This window comes from Dipteris shenzhenensis, chromosome 30, assembly GCF_047967505.1.
Source record: "Dipteris shenzhenensis isolate YYH24624 ecotype China chromosome 30, Dip_SZ_1.0, whole genome shotgun sequence".
In the NCBI taxonomy this organism is placed as follows: Eukaryota; Viridiplantae; Streptophyta; class Polypodiopsida; order Gleicheniales; family Dipteridaceae; genus Dipteris; species Dipteris shenzhenensis.
Genome location: NC_141625.1, coordinates 13,823,124 through 13,837,108, shown reverse-complemented (window position 1 = coordinate 13,837,108; position 13,985 = coordinate 13,823,124). Strand labels below are relative to the sequence as shown.

The window sequence follows — 13,985 nt, the reverse complement described above, 5'->3', positions numbered from 1 at the left end:
TCAACCCCTACCCTCTTAGCCCTTTCTCATATCTTGCCATCTGCTCTCTCTCTCTCTCTCTCTCTCTCTCTCTCTCTCTCTCTCCATTGCCATTCCAACATCACCATTTCAATGTTGCCATGCCCCTATCGGCCATTGAAACTGGCATTTGGGAATACCAAAGGGCAGTGAACAGATAATAACCAGCAGATACCATAATTTCAGAATTATTGCTCTCTCTCTCTCTCTCTCTCTCTCTCTCTCTCTCTCCATTGCCATTCCAACATCACCATTTCAATGTTGCCATGCCCCTATCGGCCATTGAAACTGGCATTTGGGAATACCAAAGGGCAGTGAACAGATAATAACCAGCAGATACCATAATTTCAGAATTATTATGACCAACCAGAAAATAATAACAGCCAAACAAAGAATCACATAATAAACACAAGGAGAGACCTCACACTTTGCAAGAGATCTACATGATGCAGCCCTACATCTGAACATCATGGATTTCTCGAGCTGCGAAAAAGTCCTCATGTAGGGGGACTTCAACGCGAGGACAAGTACACGTCAAGTACCACTTCATTATCACGATGACTATTTAATTGCTGGATATTGATCTAGATGAGGCAAGGATATCTAGAGTATCCACAGATAGGCGAGCACCAGTCACATCTTACATGTATGCTCTCTTGGACATGGGTAGGATACATGACCTTGTCATTTACAATGGTCTAGACCGGTAGCCTTCCTCGGATGGATTCAGCTGCTCTCCACACAAGGGGCTCCCTACCTCATGGGATCCCATGCCTTGGTCCCGCATATCACTGACTTATCTATCTCCCCACCACCACTAGGAGCTAACCACATCTATCTTTTCTTTATCCCCCACCAAACGATGCGCACACAACACTGCCCACACACACTACATATCATGACATCCACTTCAATCAGAGCCTCTACCTTGAGTACTCTGCATGTCTTTCCCTCTTACTCATAGATCTCAAGGACATTCCGCTCTTGGAAGATCGAGCCGCTCTCATCACGCGCTCCTTTCATAAGGCTGCCCTACATACACACCACTCGTTCCACTTACCCACCACCCGTTAGCTCAATACCCTACAATAGCTGGTACGATGATGAGAGTAAGGCTTAACTACTAAGCATCACCTTCCAAGCAAGGCAAAAACGATACAAGAGTATGGTTGCCTGGTCCGTTGGAAGAAGTAGGCTTTCGTTCGCCCGAGCGAGGAATTAATAAATATTCTACTTAGTAACAATTCCAAGACTTTGGTGGAAGTTTCGTAAGCTACGAGCCCCCTCTCCTCTCGCAAACACCACACTCTGGCATCTTTTACACACACATCACACCACATTCCCCACCAGCCACCACCTAGCCTCTCACAATTGACCCATTGTAGTGGGAGATAGACTATCCTCACTCTCTCTCCTATTCAATACTAATTGCAACTGCAAGATGATGCATTCAATACACAAAGTGATGCTGAGGATGTGAGTGAGAATCAGAGGGAGAGAATGTAGTGGACCTCCAAAGAGGAAATAGGTACAACTGAATAATGAATGCCCAAAGGGCTGAATACAATTGTATGAAGGGGCTGAAAGCCTCACTGCAAAACTCGAAGACCACACTACCTAGAGGAGGTGAATCCTCACTAGATCCCTAAGAGGCTGAGGCTACCCTGCCGGGGAGGCCTAGGTGCACTATGTAGAACTTAGCACTAGCTTTTTGCATTTTGCATTGGTGTGGATGCTCGTTTAGTAGCTCCACCCTCACAGTTTGTTTGTATCAGGATTCTCACAGTCTCATAGATCCATTGGTCTTCCGAAGACTTTAATAAACTCTCTCTCTCTCTCTCTCTCTCTCTCTCTCTGTTTTCCCGGGCAGCATGTGCAAGCATTGCAGACGTGCGGGGAAGGCAGCGCTGCATGCATGCGCGTGTGTGGGTGTGGGTGTGGGTGGGTCATAGTTTTCCCTTAACAAACCTTATTTCTTTAGCATACAAATCATCTAAGATCTGGCCTCTCTAAGCTTACCAACAGCTGTAAGGCAGTCTTGGTTGTAAGCACACGCACTGGCGAGCTTCTCCACAAATTCAAGCACTTTCATTTGTAGCTTGGAAGAAAGGCGTTGTAGACAACTGATCATTACTTCTATGGCTCCTGCATTTAGTACAAGTTCCATTGAATCGGCATCATATGCCACTTGATCACTTTCTGAGACTCTGTACACAGAATTTTCAGCCTCTTCTCGCCTTTGACTACCATCAGAAAGCAAGCTCGATGAGTGGTTCTTGCTTAAAAGCATGGTCATCCCTACAGATAAACGTGTCTTCTCTAGTGCAAGACCCAAAATCAAGTCTGCAACTAGTTCTTCATATTCTGCACACAGTAAGCCAGACTCACATAAAAGCTCCTTGAAAGTCTGTGATGAGATGATTTTGTGCAATCTCCCTCTGTTGACAGCATTCCCCATTACTGCTGCTTTCGCTACATTGATCAAGGCTTCAAACACTTCCATATACTGAGTCAAGGAGGCCTTTTCTGAATCCTTCTTACTTGATTCAGACAATGTTGCCTCGCTCACATCTTGTCCCACTTGAAAACTATGCAGTATGGTGAAAAGAAGACTGAAGCCAGTAACTGCACCAAAAACTTCTTTGGAAGCATTGTTTGCACCAAGAATGCGAAAGATGGCCCACAAGACATCCCTTTTTGTTCCAATATCCACCCTGATTTGTTGACCTGACGAGTTTGCCACCACTCCACTTTTTGCGACCTCGATCAGTGCACCAAGCTCCTCAGAATGAGACTGCATAGTCAACAGAAAATCACAGATGGAATGAATCGACATGTTTGATGGGGCAAAAAAGTAAACCTTAAGCAAGAAAAACCAGTTGCATGTGATGGAGAACAATTCAATGACATATCATTCATTCTTAGACAAAAACCCACCGCCCTGTTATCGAGATCAGACAGAGCTGCTTGAATATCATAGCTTCAACCTTTCAAGAATTTCAGCAGACACAACCTAGCTTCAATCTATTGTATTACAAATTTATACTGAAAAGACGTGTAACTTTGCCTCCCAAAGATCCCATCAAACCAAAAAAGAATTTATGACAGCACCAACCTGGTTGATATCTTCAGAGATAAGGCAACTTAGCAGGCGCAACACTCCATTGCGATGAGAGGGAGATGCTAACAATGGAAGTACTGCTGAAACCCCATTAGCCTTCCGGAATAGCATCTGATTGCTATCTGCATTCTTTAGCATTGTAATCAAACAGTCCCAAGCAATACCAAGTGTATTCTCGCTTTCAAAAAGCTCAGCCTTTGTTGATAGCTTTGCTGCACTTAATGAGGAAAAGGAAGGGGATCTCATATCAATCCCAATGCCCCTGCCAAATGATCCACCATGAACTATACTCCTTGCTGGGTGGCTCTGAGCATCTGGTCGTGAACAGGTCTCCAAGCGCTTTAGATCATCTATGAGGACCTCCAATGCTCCAACTTCTCTTAACACTTTCTTGTACTGTTTGTCGAATGATAGTAGCTTGATAAAGAATGATAAAGTATTCCGCTTCATGAACACAGAAAGAGGCTGCTGTAACAAACAGCAAAGGGAGAGGAGCTCTTGCTCTGGAACACAGTTGACCACTGTCACTGCATATTCTAATATTTTTAGCAGGCGCTCTTGCAATATTTCAGGAAGGGTCGGCATGTTGAGGATGAAGAGAGGGAGTGTACGTAGCTCCTGACATAAACCATAGTTTTCTTGATGGCTAGCAAAAATTCGCAAGAGCCGATCCAGAATTTCCAGTTGCAACCCCAGATTCTCGGCCTTCAAAAAAATGTCTTGTAACACTTGCACAGCCTCCATATCCCTGACTTTGCCATCCAACCGTCTTTCATCCTTGCTTCCACTACCCCCCACATCAGAGAACGAAGAGGAACGATTGACACTGGCAGTAGGCTTTGTAGCTATAACCTTGCCACCCTTTGTACTTGCAATCATGCCTTCAGTTCTGGATACCCCAGCTTGAGCCAAGTTTACAAGTATATCAAGCAGACGTGTGAGAACAGGAGGCAGATTTGCCACAGGATCATTTCTAGTTTCTCCCATGCTAATGCTCACTGTCAATAATTCCTTGGTTTTTGCCGTCTGATCCAAGGTTTCTGCTTCTGATGCACTGATAAATTGCATATTGCTATCATTAGGACATGCACCCACAAGGTTCAAAGCAAACTGAACAAGGAAGCGATAACCATGAGCATTATGCAGATCATCTCTTAGTCTTACTCCTGAATCTGTGACATGTATACAAACCAAGTGTTACATTTCATATAATAGACGGAAGCAAAAAAAACAATTTGAAGGAGGAGAGTTAAGCAAACACACCTGGTCTGCAAGACAGTTCAATGCATTCCAGCAGCAGATCTACCACACCCACAGCATACTCTGCATCTCTAACACTGCTGTCAAAATCCCTTACCACTTTGAGGAGAACTTTGATCTGAAGGATTCAACACTTGTCAGGCATGTATAGTGCTTGCTATCAAAAGGAATCATCTGAAATTCATACAGTCCATTAAGCTTTATCAAAGATGTCTTCCTTGGTGCTTGTTTACGTGTGATAATAACAACTGTTCGAAATATATCTTGGATGACAACATACCAGCTGATGTTTATGAATATATTGAGCCGAGCTGCCATTATCACTGTCCAAAAGAAGGCCTAGAATCTGCACATACGCACAGACCATATTAGTAAAAAATTTACCCCTCCCCCTTTCTTTCCAACATGAAGTAACATGTATATATGCATTATGAATGTGTGTGTGCGCGCGCGTGTGTGTGATCCCTAAAGTTTAAGAAATTTGCAAATGACATAACAAAAATGTGTGTGTGCACACGCACGCCCTATGTGTGCACCCATATCGCGATTTATCTTCAAGTTTGCTTGCACACACAAAAACACACACTTGACATTGACTAGTCGCTCTTTGGTTGCAGCTATCATCTGGCAAAGTCGAGAGCACATGGCACAATTAGAGCATCATGATCCAAGTGCCATTCTCCACAAACTCACATGGATATTGGCACCAAGGCGCTTCTACAGTGCAACAATGGAGACAGAGATTGCTAAGTGCACGTTTATAGTCGTCGGATGTTTTTCTTAATGTAATCTTTTGTGTCCCTCACAAGCCCCCATAATCTCCTCTACCCACCCTGCACCTGTCCGAACCCTATTCGAGACCCTCTCATAAAGTGCCATGATTGCCTAGGTGATCTCCTGATCGTATCTCCCCTCCTATAGACATCTAATGAGTTAGGCTCTCGGCACTATGTCAAAAGCCTTGCGGAAATCTACAAAGGAGCAATAGGCTCTGTCTCCGTGCCCTGGCCTCCTCGATACCCCCCCTGAGTGTAAGTATATGATCCATGGTCTCGTGATCTATTTGGAAGCATGCTTGTCCCACGGCTCTGAATCCTCGAAGCTCTACGGCCAGGCTAATCTCTATGTCAAGTACTGATGCATAGATCTTGGACATGACATATCCCATCATGATGGTATTGTAGTTTTTCAAGCTCATGGGATCTACTGCCTTGTGTACAAAGGTGATGGTGTTCAGAGTCTTAAACTTGTGCAAACCGCTTCGTCGAAGAGCTTCATTAAGATTGGGGCCAAGATATTTATCACATATATATGCAATGACTCCAGTTCATAGGCCCTCGTGATCTTTCGACCGGCCGTTGTGAAGCTTCAAGGCTACGTGTTTGACACCACCGGCTATGAAAAGTGTGCATGAATTGGGACGTGGTACATGTGAGAGATCACGTGCTAGTTGGTTAGGAACATCATATAGCACACGTGCATAGGAATGCCACGTTTGATGTTCGTGAGGGGATGGGGCTCGCCGTTCAAGGAACCTCCGCCAGCAGTCTTCAGAGTTGCTACTAAACAAAATGTTTATTAACTCCTCATTCCAACAGATGAAAGGCTTCTTCCGATGAACTAGATGACGGTACTCACGTATCGTCTCTGCCTCACCCAAAAGATGATGCTTAGTTTCAAGTCTAAGTTGTGAGTGTAGAGCCTTATACTCATCGTCGTACTAGCTATTGCAGGGTATTGAGCCAAGAGGTGGGGGACGTGTGGATCGAATGGTGTGTGAGAAAGCATGTAGGGCAGCCTCATGGAGACAATGTGTGATCAAGACGACTTGACCCTCTAAGAGCAGTATGCGGTCAATGTCTCTAAGTAATTCGGAGAGACGTGCACAGTATTCGGGTTTTAATTTGTGATCAAAGTGTATATCACCTTAAGTAGTGTGTGTGGATGGTGTCGTAGTGTGTGTGGTGTGGATACACTGAAAAATAGATAACTGTGGTCTGCTCTTGGAGGTGGTGGTAGGACAGAAAAGTCAATAATATGTTGACGTGAAGGCAGGAAACCCGATGAGATAGTCAACTATACTGGAGCCCCCCCTCCCCCAATGTGGACAACAAGCTAACCCGCCTGAGAAGGGCCAGCAATCCAGGCCATTATAGATGATAAGCTCATGTATCCTACCTATGTCCAATAGGATGTGACTGAGCCCATCTGTCTACAGAGACTCGAGAGATCCTAGCCTCGTCTATCTCAACATCTGGTAATACGATAGAATCATCACGAAAATCCAAATTTGATACATGGCATGTACTCGTCCTTGCATTGAAGTGCCCAACAAGGAGAGCTTCTCCGCGACTCGAAAATGGGAGGGAAGTAGCAAACTGCAATGAAGAGGTCCTCTGGGGAGGGCCGTCGGATTTGAACCCATAGGAACCTGACGTGTGTACCTCATCTCTCGATGGAGATCATCCCAATAAGGAATGATCAATATGCTATTTTGCCACTATTCCCATCCTCGAACTCTGGGGTCTCCTCCTGGTATGTTGCCTCCCATCTATATCCACTAACTATCGACAAAGGACATTCTAGACTCCGGTGTGTCCCTCTGTAAAAAGCTCTATCTCGACCTATGTAAGACTCCGAGAAATTCCTTGGATCTGACCATAAAGAACCGTTGCAGTTCCAAACACGGCAACTCGAGGTCTCGATGCTCTGAATCTCATAGACCCTACCCCTCTATGTAGGGGGGCCACCAAATGCTCGTCGAGGAGCCACCCATCTCGCACTACCACTCACTTCCCCTCCTTGTGGGCAACATCGCGCTGTTGTACAAGGGTACACCTTTCCTCTACCTGCAAAGGTGTAAGGTCCTAATCTAAGCAAACCTCTGGATGGGCTTGCAAGGCTGATCGTCTATGCAGTTCTACAAGGCGGGTCTAGGTGTCTTTGAAGTGAATGATGAGAGGCTTCACTCGTTTGGGGTCCCATCCTATGTACCAATCCCCCTCAATCACATGCTCCTGGACTCCCAATGTGGAAGTCACGAAGCCATCGCGTCATCTCTGGGAGTGATAGCTGTGCGAGGGATGTCAGTATGTGTCACATACTGACATTGAGAGCCTTATTGGCTCTCTGTTGCTGCTCTAAAATGGTGGTTGAAACGGTAGCTTCACAAGCTCCTGTTTTGCGACATCCACCCATTATAATGGGTGATTGCAAGGTAGCTATCTGTGCCTCAACTGTTGACCCACTGCATGGGGCTGTCATTGCAGCTGCCATCTCCTTACAAAGATGTGATATCTCTTGGCTCAGGCTATGGATGAGAGACATGTGAAGGAAGCATATTTCCAAGATAACATGGTCCCAGGACTCTGATGGTATCGTGTGACCATGCAGCAAGTAGAGGTAGGGTGTGAATGGGGGGCGGAGGATGGTGAAGGGACACCTAGAGCATGGGCGTGGTGAGACGAACTGAGGATGGGAAAGGTGCTTGACCTAGGGGTAATGGTGAGAGAAAGGAGGCAAATTGTGTGGGGCATTGCGAGTCGCAGCTGGTGCTGTCACATCCAAAGATAGTGGTGATGTCACCTCCAAGGATGGTTCAGAGGATGCAAGAGGTAATGATGGTGGTGATGATGATGAGGCTGATGTGTAAGCTGATGTGGAGTTTGAAGCTGCTTGGGAAGAGGCCTTGCTGGCTGCCTTCTGAGTGGCAGTGCTATCAACCTGTACGCCACTACGTGCTCCGTTTGTTCACATCCTCGATTGTGAGTTGTTTATGTTCTTCTTGAGTCTCTCTTTCTCCTTATCCCCTTCCGCCATTTCCCCTTCAACTATTCCTTTTCCCCTTTTTCGTTTAGCAGAAAATATTCTTGGCTGAAATTTATGGAGGGGGGAAGGGCACACAACCCTTCCTGCCTTCCTTGTCTAAAGGAAAATATCAATACAAAAGAACACTAATGCTAACACAAGGAAACAAAGATAAACCATTGCACATACAAAGAAACAAAATGAAACACCAACACAAACACAAGCAAACAATTATAACCATTGTTTTTTTAATAGTTATTTATTTATTTATTTAGATTTAAAAACAATAATAAATAATCGATTAACAGGATGGGAAAACTCAAATTTCAACACATACCTAAGAGTACGTGATCTCCAAAATAAACAAACCTAGGAGAAAAAAGAAATGGTCTTTGAAGCTCCCCAGTTTAGATTTTGATTCTCGATCAAGGATCCTAAACATACCCAAAGACAAAATTCCAAAGATATGACAACTACGTTGTAGGGCAGAGTGGAGGTTCTTCGTTCCTTTTCTTGTATTATAGCCCTTTCTGAGAAGTAATAGTATGCAGGCCCGACTAAGCAAGGGGTAGGCCGCGCTTGCCAAGCTTGAGCACCAATGCTCCCACTTGTGAAACAACCTTTCCACGGCAGTCACACATAGAGAGCAGTTCACCTTCTATGGATTGTCGATAGAGATCGTTGCATCTTACACACCTAGGAGTGCTTTTCTCTAGTCCAGTTCTTCACAACAAGACCAATGATGCAAGCCTGACTCAGTAGGAAGTATATCCTGCCAATGCTTCCACTCTCATTCCAAGGATACCCATACCAAATCTCTTTTCTTTGATTCTTTGGTCCATCTAGCACGTAGGGACACTGATATATTAGAGATCAATTAGGCTTTAAGTGCAAAACTCCAGGTTCTATTACTCGCACCGATGATCCTCAATAACCCGTTAGTACAACACCAGATCATCTTGGTTGAGTTCAATTTGAGGTCGTCCTACTCCAGCATTCCAAGTGATCACATACCCCCATCAAGTTAGAGCTTTTAATTCCAAGACCTAAACCCGAAGCAAGTTACCATGGATGGCCTTATCCACATCCATGACATTCAGAGGTGTTGGTATACTCGTACATGCAGATGTGTGTGAATCGTCGACTTCACATGCACATGCTGCCTCCTTTTCAATCACAATGCTAACCAAATCATTTAGAAAACCTTGTTCAACTACACATATGAAACTTGGTAAGCACCTAGCGAAGAACTTGCGAAGCTCAACTTCCAAAAAGAGCACTGCCTAACGATATCGGAGAGGGGCTTCATCGACCCATCAGGTTACACACGAATCCAACTCCCCCGTCCCTTGAAAATCTCAATCAGACAGTTATGTGTTTCTTCTCGCCAATTACGCATTAAGATCGAACGGGCTGAGGGCATACCTAAGGAGGAACACGTTTGCACTCTACGATCTATAGGAGGTTGAGTGAGACGAGCACTTTGCTTTCGGATTTATGGATCAGCAGTATCCATGATAGTCACATCCATTGATAGGATGTTGGAAGCTAGTGCATGAGGTGGACTCTACATCAGTGAAGTTACCAATCATTTGACTATTTCCTACCAGATCACCCTCCACTTGATATTAAATCATCAACATGCCGTACAAGACTAATGATGTTTCGCACATCCACAAGGGTTTTCTAATACCCGATGGGTCTCCAATACCCATGGTTTATTCTTGACACTTTGGGGGTGAGCCTTGGTGTGTTGAGCAATCATGCTGGAATTTGTACAATTGGATATATTTGAGTCTTACAAAGATATATTCTTCTATAACCTTAGCAGACATGCAAATTCTTTGAATTTCGTCCAAGTAGTGATCAATTGTTCCAACAATATCGAAATATCTTAGGCGGGTGTAGAAGCTCCAACGGCTAATACTTCTCCTCAGAACAACAAACTTTGAATTTCTAGATGATGTAAACACAACCGTAATGAAGATAGCAAAAGTAAACCATATTGAAGATGGTGAAATGATATGCAAGATCACAGATCACACTAAAGGTGGCATGGACAAACTGAAGGTTTTTAAATGCTAGCACTTTAATAATGTCGTCACGCTAACGGTGACGGAGGTAATATTGAAGATAGCATACATGGTGATCAGCCATGGAAAGAGCTTTGAAACATGAATAACCATGCGCACAAGATTTGTAGAAGGTAATCGGCCAGGGCGTGGAGTCGTGTTGCCAGAAATCACACAAGTAGTCACTAACTTATGATAAATGAAAATAGGATATCCATTAATGATACACAAATGTAGTGGAGAGAAGGTTACAACCGCATTTGCCAAGCTTGAGCGTTAGTGTTTTCACTCTCATTTCCAAGACCCCTTGACCAAATCTCTTCTCTTTGATTCTTTAGTCCGTCCAACCAATAGGTATGGCAGCCCATGCTAAGTCCCAGATCTATTAGAAGTACTCGAGTGAAGAGGCTCCAAGTGCTTTTACTAGCAAATACGCAGTAAGCAATTAGTCCTACATCAGATTGTCTTGGCGAAGTTCAAGGTTCCCCCACTCCAACTTGACACAGCATTCCAGGTGCTCACATACTTCCACCGAGTCTAGGGGTTTTGGTTTCTCGACCTCCGACAGATGCAAGTTACCATGGCTAGCCTTATCCGCATCCATGACATCAATAGCCAAGGGGACCACATGTGCTAGTATACCCATACGTGGAGATGGTTTGCGAGCCTTGGACTCCACATGGATAAGACTGCCTTCTTTACAATATAGCCTTGAGGCCCCCTTTATTCCATTCACGTATCACGAGGCTAACCACGTCATTCACAAGGGCCTCATACAGCTACACATATACAAGACCTAGTTAGCACCTAGCATCTACAAAGATCGCTGCCTATAGATATCAAAGGAAGGCTTCATCGGCATGCCATTGTATACACAAACCCACCTCCCCTACTCCTTGAGGATCTTGGTCAAGCAATTCTTGTTTCTTCCCACCGATAACGTATTAAGATTGGATAGGGTATACCTAGAGAGGGTGCATCTACACTCTACGTTGAGTCAAAGGAGCACTTCGCTTTCAAATGTCCCACGTGCTATCAGATCCAAGGCTTCCAGCACTATCTTTTCAAACATGGATACAAACGCCTCACGAAACCCTTGATTCATCCAAGTCAAAAATGATTAGAAATCTTCATTCACGAGGTTGTACAACACAAAGACCAGCTGCTCAAGACAAAGAAACGAGATCGAGAAGCTCAGCCAACCTCCATTTAGAGGGTAGGGAGACGGCGCAAGTGAGACACGGCAAACCTGCTAGTGTGTTGTGTTGAGCATAGATGAGACTTAGGGTTCTTCCCTCCATGTTCATTGGACTAGGAATACAACCGACAGGGGTGACAGTGGTACTTGTCTGACGAAGAGCCACTCTAAGGAGATCATAGCGGTCCACATAGGTTAACAGAAGTCAACGCTCTATCATGGGCTTCATCCCTATGCAGCACCAATACCCGCCAAAGGCCTCTTTTAGTATTCGTATTCGTAAGTCTTGGGTGCACCGGCTTAGTGGCTCTACTCATTCAGCTCATCGTTATCTGGTTTTTTCAGTCTCAAAGACACTTAGGTCTGTCGAAGATTTTAATAAATTTTCTTTCTTCCTTTCTTTCTGCATATGCATACTTACTTGCATGATACATGTATGAATGTTACTATATATGTAAATAACTACATTAATAACCAGGTCACAATCAGGCTATAAAACAACAAAAAAATGTGTGCATCTGCATGTACATATGTGAAAAGTGTATTGTAGGTTGTAAAGCACAAACATCATAACACCTTACCTGCAATGCCTGTCGATGAAGCTGAGCAGAGCACAAAGTTGCCTTTAACGCATCAGCATCCTCAATAACTGGGCTGCTAGGGCGCATCGCAACAATATGAAACAATAGCTGCAAAGAATCATCCTCAGCCAAACTCTGAGTTGCTCCAGGATGCTGAGCCAATGCTTTCATAATATGTACTATGCTTCCTTCCACCTGAAGAAGACTCCAGGCAATGCGTGAATTTTAGAAGACAAAGAACCAGAATTTACCAAGAAACAGCATCATAATACTGACTAATTGTTTGCTTCAGTTCAAATCCAATAAGTTTGTTTAGGTGGAGATGATGCAAGGCTTTATCTCACACCTTGCCCGTCTCTAAACATAAAAATCTTAAAACTACTTCAGATGAACATGTTTTTAAAAACAGAAGTAGAGAAGTCAGAAAGGGTAGGTAAAGAACCGCAAGTCTGTATGTCTGCTCCAAATCAGCACCAAGAACACCCTGTCGATGATGCTCCTGCCTAGTTGGCGGTCCCTCATCCAATCGTGGTGAACCCAAGACCGTGTGTAGGATGAAAACAAGGCATGAAAGAAGGCCCCCATCGAGCAGCGGTTGAACATTGAGTGGCTGCAGTCAAAATATGCATACTTGGATCAGATTAACACTACCATCATGACTCTCTCTCTCTCTCTCTCTCTCTCTCTCTCTCTCTCTCTCAAAGGGATGCCTATTTGATACACTTGTGAGGCCGACAGCCGTGTATGCAGGCAGCGCCCTTGTGGGGGAGCAACCTAGCAACGACAGCCTGGCAGAGATTCGACGGCTATAAGTGGCTATGGGGTCCAGGATGATTCGAAGTAAGCCCTTGGTCCCTCAAATAATACAGGCAGAGTTCACCATGACACCACTCCAGATTGATGCCATCTTCCAAACACTAACATATCTTCATAGGATATGGGCCTTGCCTAGCTAGAGCCCAAGGCTGGCACTATAGTCATCCAGACGACTAGCCAAGAGTGGGGTCAGCCCAACCTGGTGCGCATGCATATCCAGATGGTTTGAACGTCAAGGTATTCAGATGGACCGCCTTCCAAGCTGCTTCGCTCCCTCCCAAGCGGCAAACCCCTTGGTCACGGTAGCCTTCTGAAGCTACTGGGGTAGGCTTCAAGCCCCCTGAGTGCTCCCCTTGAGCTTGGCGTGCAGCTGCCCCCTAACAAGCATAGCAGCAGCTCGTCAACTCCAGGAAGTTCCTGTGCCAGCCCCTTGCAGCAGCTTGACACTAGGGCTCCCTCTTGACACTAGGGCTCCCTCTTGACACTAGCCCCCGGGAACTTGGTTCCTCGCTCGGCTTTGAAGCCTCATTTGGGACTGTGTGCAAGGTTCCTCAGCCTCCTTTTCTTCACAAGCTGTCGCAACCCTTTGCTTAAGCTCTTGGCTTCCCTCTTCTGCCCCCCCTGTTTTCTGCCTCCCTCCCTCATTTTCTCGCAATGCTGGGTTTCCTGTTTGATCTTGGGAGAACAAAAGTTTGGTGGTGACTCTTGCCTGGCAAGAAGGGCTTTAATGGCAGCACCTTCGACTCCCCAATCCGTCAAGGTTTTTCTTTCACCTCAGGACAAACAGCAAGTGAAGTTAGTAGTTCAGTCACTCAAGGATAAGGTAGTGGTGGGCAGAATTGCAGGGCTTACACCCTTCAGGAAATAGATTAGGGATTGGTTACAATCGAGCTTAGCACTAGAAGGTGACCATATTCAGGAGATTACCATCTACGGCAGGAGTTTTTTTCCTCCAGTTGAGCTTACCCGATACCACCCTGACACTTGCAAAGCCAAGCCCCATCTACCTTCGTCCTCATCTAGTTTACCTTTTCCCAAGATACCATGGCTTTACCGTGGAGGCTATGGATACGACTCTTCATGTGACTCTTCATGTGGGGCTCACAAGAGAG

At 45.0% G+C, this 13,985-nt stretch overlaps 1 protein-coding gene across 2 annotated transcripts in view; it reads right to left on the bottom strand.

Annotated features, from left to right (window-relative positions):
- SPI (BEACH-DOMAIN HOMOLOG A1) overlaps positions 1 to 13,985 on the bottom strand; it is a 67,289-nt gene that overhangs the window by 30,768 nt on the left and 22,536 nt on the right. For both annotated transcript variants that reach the window (XR_015543966.1, XM_087401875.1), the window contains exons 7-12: positions 12,500 to 12,667; positions 12,058 to 12,252; positions 4,680 to 4,745; positions 4,403 to 4,517; positions 3,134 to 4,311; positions 2,038 to 2,812 (exon numbers count right to left, since the gene is read on the bottom strand). Coding sequence is in view for 1 of the 2 variants with exons in the window: in XM_087401875.1 (XP_087258001.1) it covers positions 2,038 to 2,812; positions 3,134 to 4,311; positions 4,403 to 4,517; positions 4,680 to 4,745; positions 12,058 to 12,252; positions 12,500 to 12,667 (2,497 nt within the window). In the remaining variant the exon portion in view is untranslated. The remainder of the gene's footprint in view (positions 1 to 2,037; positions 2,813 to 3,133; positions 4,312 to 4,402; positions 4,518 to 4,679; positions 4,746 to 12,057; positions 12,253 to 12,499; positions 12,668 to 13,985) is intronic.